This window comes from Argiope bruennichi, chromosome 5 (assembly GCF_947563725.1).
Source record: "Argiope bruennichi chromosome 5, qqArgBrue1.1, whole genome shotgun sequence".
NCBI lineage: Eukaryota > Metazoa > Arthropoda > Arachnida > Araneae > Araneidae > Argiope > Argiope bruennichi.
The window spans coordinates 41,870,300-41,877,399 of NC_079155.1; the positions used below are offsets into that span (position 1 = coordinate 41,870,300).

The 7,100-nt window shown below is 25.6% G+C and overlaps 1 protein-coding gene across 1 annotated transcript in view; it reads right to left on the bottom strand.

Annotated features, from left to right (window-relative positions):
- LOC129968965 (putative leucine-rich repeat-containing protein DDB_G0290503) overlaps positions 1 to 3,778 on the bottom strand; it is a 38,180-nt gene extending 34,402 nt beyond the window's left edge. The window contains exons 1-3 of the mRNA XM_056083345.1: positions 3,360 to 3,778; positions 1,299 to 1,497; positions 471 to 608 (exon numbers count right to left, since the gene is read on the bottom strand). Coding sequence (XP_055939320.1) covers positions 471 to 608; positions 1,299 to 1,475 — 315 coding nt within the window. The 5' untranslated portion in view covers positions 1,476 to 1,497; positions 3,360 to 3,778. The remainder of the gene's footprint in view (positions 1 to 470; positions 609 to 1,298; positions 1,498 to 3,359) is intronic.
- Between the last annotated feature and the right edge of the window lie 3,322 nt (positions 3,779 to 7,100).

A 7,100-nucleotide genomic window follows, 5' to 3' on the forward strand; every position in this document is an offset into this window, starting at 1 on the left:
ATTGTGTTAATAGGAAATTCTAACAATAGCATGGTTGCTTGGAATTTCTCTATAAATCCTCCATTCAATGCAACAAGCTAACAATAACAATTCTAATTCCAATAATAACAATTTCAAAAATAAAACAAATTTTCACTAAGACATTAATTTAATTTTAAAATAATTTTTTATAATACTTGAGCAAAATAAACTAAAAATAAATAGTGCTATACATTGGCAATATTTAGCAATTTATCATTTGTAACCAATAAACAAAAACATGCCAATACTTTTTGTGAGATTAGCAGACAAGTAATAAGATGACCACTATAGTTTATCTTTAGAAAAAATTCCAAAAAGTCTTGGTTTATGTATGAAGATATATGGTAGTTTAAAATATGGAAGTAATTTATAATGAAAAGCAAAATTACAATCAAATTTTTAAAAATAAAATTAAACAGTTTGATAGAAAATCAACGAACAAGACAAACTTTTAATCGTTCATTTTCAGCTGTAACATTCAGGAAGCGTTCCCTTTCTTCGAAGCAGCTCAATTGAAGATCAACAAGTGCTTTCTGAAGATCAGATATTTTTTCTCCTCGGCGTAAAACCTCTGCTTCCAATTCATGCTAAAATCATAAAAGTAATAATTAGAGAAAGAGTAGTAATAATTAGAGAAAGAGTTTCCAAAACCTGCACCAAATCCAGAACCTAATATATTTTTGTGTATGATTGCAATGCTTGGCACATTGCCGATTAATTATAGTTGCTGCAATGCCTAAAAGCATTTGATTGTTGTCTATGTATGAGAAAATAATCTAATTTAAAAAGATAAATTGTATTTTAAATACAATTAAAACAAAAAAATTTGAGCTATAAAATTAATAAAATTTAAAGTAAATTTTATTGCCTCTAAGGAAATTTAATCATTTTTTAAATTCTGCATTCAATTCATTTTTTATTAAAAAAATGCATTAAAAAATTTAACAGTTTTTAAAGATATATGCTAATTAAATGAAGCATATTAAGATAAAATATGTTCACACTAATATGAAATATTTGTGAAAAGAATTGTAATTCTAGAAAACAATCTAAAATACACAATGTGATATAAATATCAGAGCTGATGAAGAAAAACTCCTCAAAAAGTTTTTTTCTTTCTTCTTTTAGAATTTACTTTTCACATACATTAACAAAAGTAACCAATAGCAATAAGGGGGAGACTCTTAGCTGCACTCTAAGATTAACATGTCAGATTTGAATATGAGCAATTTCGTAAGAACGTAAAAGATAAAAGGTAAGTACTAATTCATCCATACCCTATCAGCAATTAATTCTCTTAAATGTCTATCCACTTTTTCTTTATATTTATCATCCTTCCTTTGCAATTCATCAAAATGTCTTCTATAAAATTCCAGCAAATCTCTTTCAGCAACACTTGCAAGGTTTTCATTTGATGAAGACGAAGAAGTCTTGCCACCTCCCATTTTCCTCATAAATGTCAACAGGAAATAAATTCTATAAAAATGTGCAAATATTATAAAATTTTCATAGTAATATTGAAAAAATATTAGCTCTGCAATTAACAACAAACTATACAAACAACAATGAATTAAATTTAGATTTGAAAATATGTTATCTTGTTAGTGTTTTCTCCATAATATGGTTGTGAAGAAATTTCATTAAATTAAAATTCAATAATTTTTTAACATTGATCTATATTGATTATTATGTCACATAAAAAAAGAAACAGCAGAGAAGTGAAATGAAAAAATAAGTCTTTTCCTTTACTTAAAGTATATAATTTAAAATATATAGGATTTTTCATTCAATTTTTTTACCATATCAACATATCAAAACTCTATACATGATTTAAAAAAAAAATTCAATTATTGATTGACTAAATTGAATTATGTAACAAATTTTGGAAAAAAAAACAAAGTATTTTGTAGTTTAATCAGGAAGTTGCTATTTCAATACTCTTGATAATATTTTTTTCACAATTCATGTATAGAGTTTTTGATAAGCTGCTTTTTTTTTTTTTTTTTTTCTTCTTCTTCTTTTGGCATATGCAATATCTCCAGTAACATAATTTTCTCTTCTTTGTTGCTCATCAAGAGAGCAGCATTCACTGAATATTTTCTCATGTTTTGGCCATAATTTCAATAAGGATCTAAGAGCGAAAAGTTCAAATCCTTCAAGAATTATCTTCTATTCCTGAACTTTTCATTTATCTGGAGGGATTTTTGTCATTTATAAAAAGAATCTTGATATCAGCAACATTTAACAGTGAAAACTTGTTAGCTTTATCTCAAGTATCATCATTTGAAGACTGATACTTTTTTTTTTCAATTTAATATCATTAAATATGCTTTCATTATATGAATTTCCTAATTTTTCATCAGAATCTTCATTAGTGAAACCTTGTTTAACATTTTTTAAGGCTTTCCATTTTTTTTATCATACATACAGAAGGAAAAAACTGTTTATAGAGTGATTTAAATACACTATGGTTCAAATGGAAAAATAAGTACACAAGAATGTGTCCAGGGTGTCAGAACACATCAAACAGTTTTGCAACTTACAAAAATTTTAGAATTTGCTTTTTTCGTGAGAAATGCATAAAACATGACCTTAGGGACAGTTACTGATAGACTTAACCACCTCAGATTATAAAAAAAGAATAATTACATATTTTTTTAAGCCTGAAATGTTGAAACAATAAGGTACATCTTCCTGAGTTAACTATGACACATAAAAAAATGTAGTTGTCTTCACATATGCTAATAAAAAGTTTATACACATTTCAGATACACTAAAATTCTTTGAAACAGAATATATATATTGCTATTCTGATACTTTTTTATATTAATATGAAATAGCATAAATCCACCAACATATTATTAATTATTTATACCTCATCAAAAATATTTTGGACAGTGTCATAAGTGATACAATTTTGTATTTTATAACATATCCATCATATGATAATTTAGAAATCTTAGATGTCTAACTTCAAAATGAAATTTTTATATAAAACTGTTATTTATATTATATCTGCAAATATGAGGAAATTAAATGTTAATTTGAAACAAAGTTCTTCATATTTTTTCAAAGTGAATGATATCTTAAACACAATAAGACCAGAAAAAAAGAGAGAGAAATTATTTAATTTATGGTTTTTTATAGTCAACAAACATACAATAAAAACATGATTATTGGTATTTATAGAAGTAGGATTATTGGTTATTAATTCTCAGCTTTTAATACATATACAGCATCTGGTAAGAAAATAGAAAAAAAGGATTTAGTTTGTTAAAAAATGGATTTTTAAGAACAAGTTTATCAATACCATTAAGAATGACAAAACTAAAACTTACCTTTTAGATAAAACAACTTATAAGATGTTATTGTAATATTCATACATTTAATTTTTGCGAGTTCGTTAATGCACATATTTCATGCAATATTATTTCACAAATTATGTTCAATTCAAAACTTTTGAAGTAAAATATTCTTTTCTTACACTTTACAAATTAAAATGACTATATTTAAAATAACATCTGACAGCTACTTTGTCTAAATTCCTGATTAGTAAAATCAAGTCAAAATTTTAATCAGTTGAGCAAACAAACAAAATAATCTAATGCCTTTAATTCATTCAAAAATTAAGAAAACATAACGATTAAACTAGAAATAAAATCTAAGAAGACACTGCATAATGCTATTTAAAATAATTCTTGGTTAAAACAGCACAAAATATCAAAGTAAGGAGTCAGCTACAATGATAATTATTAAATCAATGACATAATTTATGACGCAAAATTTATCTATATTAATTAAAAGGCTGATTTAAGGGGTTTGTTTACAAGCACATCATGTTTTCAAATTTACAAAAGTTGAGATGTTTTCGCGCCGTTACAAAGCAATAGCGCATATTATTTACTTTTATTTTTTAAAAAAATAAGAAAAATAATAATAAAATTTATTCCAAATCTATGATTAGAATTTGAATACTTATTGCAAATAAAATAAACTGCTGAAAGATATCGAAGTTTATTCATTCTATCATTACCCTCAAAAGAATATAGAGACTCTATGAAGATTCACTAGAAGCCCCACATGATATTATTACAAATTTCATTTTCTGCGTATCATGATCTTATCAAATCACAAATTCCATTTTTTGTGCATCATGATCTTATCATATCACAAATTTCACTTCACTAAATTTTAAACTAGGATTTTTTCGACTTTTTGTATGACTATAGAGATGTGATATCTTTGCACAATCAAATAAACGATGTGTAGTTAGATGACATGGGAGGTTGCTTTGATCATGCTGTGGTGACGTTTTTTTTAAAGAGTTATCAAAGCATTTATTAAAGAGTTATCAAAATCATATGATTCATTTTACAAATACGAATTTTAGATGGAGCTTTCCGGATCAAACTTAAATTTTCCAATTTTCTGAATGATCACATTTTCACTTTTCGGAAAACCTTGTTTTTCTAGATAATGAATTTATAATGTAACATTTATTACAGAAAATAAAAATAAAAATAAATAAAAATAAAAACACGCCATTAGAACCGAGAATCTAATCTGCCATAATTTTAAAATATTTTCATTTTCGACAGATCTGATTTTCTAAAAACATTCTGATTTTTTTGTCGCTTTTTTAATAATAATATCTTTTAGTGGAAGTTCCACTGAAAACTAACATCGATAACAGACAATTTTGATGATAAATTATAAGTTATTTTACTGATATCTGAATTTTTGTCTAAAATTGGTTAGACTTTTTTAAGTCTTGTTGGATTTATTAATAAGAATATTTTAAAACCATACTTGTAAAAGATAACTTTCTGATTCTTTTATAACTTTTGAAGTTGTAAAAGTTTGTTTATTGAGAATTTTTTAAAAACAGGTTTAATATCTTCGATATTTCAAATCTCAGTAAAAAAGAATTCGAAAAAGAAAATTATATGTAGATTTTTTTTTTTTTTTTTTTTTTTGTAAAATTACAACAAACATAGCGAGAGTTTTTGGAGTCTCGTAGATGCCTTTAAACAATTTTTTTCATAGAAGCGAAATTTTAAAGGCGAATAATGATATAAGAAAATACATTTTCCCTTAAATAATAAACACATTCGCACTTCGTTGCCCTATCTCATTTTCCTATTCAAAATTTAAAATCATTTAATTCTTATTAAAACAAGAATAATAGAGAGAAGAAAGAGTGCAATCCATTTTATAAAACTTGAAAAAAAATTATTGCATAATAACATTTTATAGATTCGAAGCGGTGTAAAAATATAACTTTATTATAGTGCTAAAAATTGAGTTGTATTTTATAAATGTTAAATCCATATTATATTTCGTTGAGTCTATATGCATGGTTTCTAATATTGTAGAGCAAAGTTTTCTATAATAATATGTACTCCACTGGATTAGCCAATTTTTGAGATGTTATAAAATTAAACCTTACTTCTTATTAGAAAAAAAATTGAAACTTATTTTCATAAATTTTTTGTGGACATTTTTTAACCTTTTGCATTCGTAAAGTAATTTTAAGATTAATTATTCATTTAGCAAAAGGACTTGTTTATTACTCCGAAAAAATAAATGTACATAATTTTTTTAAGTTGAGTTTTCCTGAAAAATTAATCAACGTCATCTGATCACTCTGCAGATATTTTTACTAAACAAAATTTAAAAAATAAATAAATGAAATGCCAAAATGATTGGCAGCCATGAATGGTGCCGAAAGGACACATACGAGTGCAAAAGGTTAAAAGATACTTGCTCTTTCTTCGCCTAAATTAACAACTCTTTTATTGATTAAGATTGGAGCTGGGAATTTTTAGTTTGCCAATTGTTGTCTTTCCTATTGGATTAACTAGACCTTAAAACAAAAACTTAAATTCTGAAAACAGAGTTTGCTTAAGAGTTTAGTTTGTAACGAAATTCATGAGACTTCACACTAAGTTTTGAATAATCTTTTAAATATTTTTTTCATCAATTTGAAAAAAAAAAATATTGAAAGGGAAAAGCGATTTTCGCGCGGAATAATGATCTTTTGTTGTAATAAATCATAGAAGTTAAATTCAAAATAAATAGCTTTGAAAGGTATGAGAAATAAACTAACCCACTTATAGTTTCACCCATTTATTGTGCGAGGTGCCCCCAGTGGGAATAGAATAAGGCACCTCAAATGGGAATGAGAAATAGCCACATACGTAAGTAGGCTCTCATTTCCATGATGTGTGCAATCATGGCTTGAGTTTGAGTAGCCTCTATTCCGATGGCGGATCGTGCTTTTTAAGTGACGGTTAGACGTATTTTTCGAGTCACTAATTACTTTGGCGGTCAAAATTAAATAATTAAAAAATGATATGAATTAAATTTCAAAAAGAAAATCGGTCTTACTTCGAGGCGAATGATTCACGAAAAACTTCAAAAAGTAGTGTTCCCGAACCTGAACCAAATTTCAATAATTTCATAAAAGTTTTATAGAATAAAAAAAAATTAAATTTTCAAATTTGCGCTTTTTAAAAAAATTTGCTTCTGAACTAATTTAGTTATCACTGCGCCCTATAGCTCATTTTTAGACCTTTTTAATTCCTACAACTTTTTTTATTTAAAATTTTTTCTGTCAGTTTAATGGTGTTTTATTTAAACAAAAAGAAAAACAACACTAATAAAGCTTTTATTCCTTTTAAATTCTTATATGGTAATATATTCAGGTTCAAACTGAGAGGCCTGTTTTGAATGGCTAATTAAGCCAATAAAATTGCTGTTACATACTTTTTCCAGAAAAAAAGAGCAGTGCTGGAGGTCTATTGTTGTATTATGTATAATGAAATATTGAACATTTTATTAAATAATAATATATAATGTTATACCATTTCTAATAATATTTTTAGTTATGAAATTCTAAAATTTTCAAATTAGAGTATAAAAAAGAAAAAGAAAAAAAAAATGACTCTTACGCATGCACTTCTCGTGATAATTCTATCCATTGCTCTTATAATTTTTCTTGTCATATAGCTTTTTTTCTTCATTAAGAGGTTCAAAAAGTAATTTTCTGGGAATGTTTAATTTTCCAAATTTTTCAT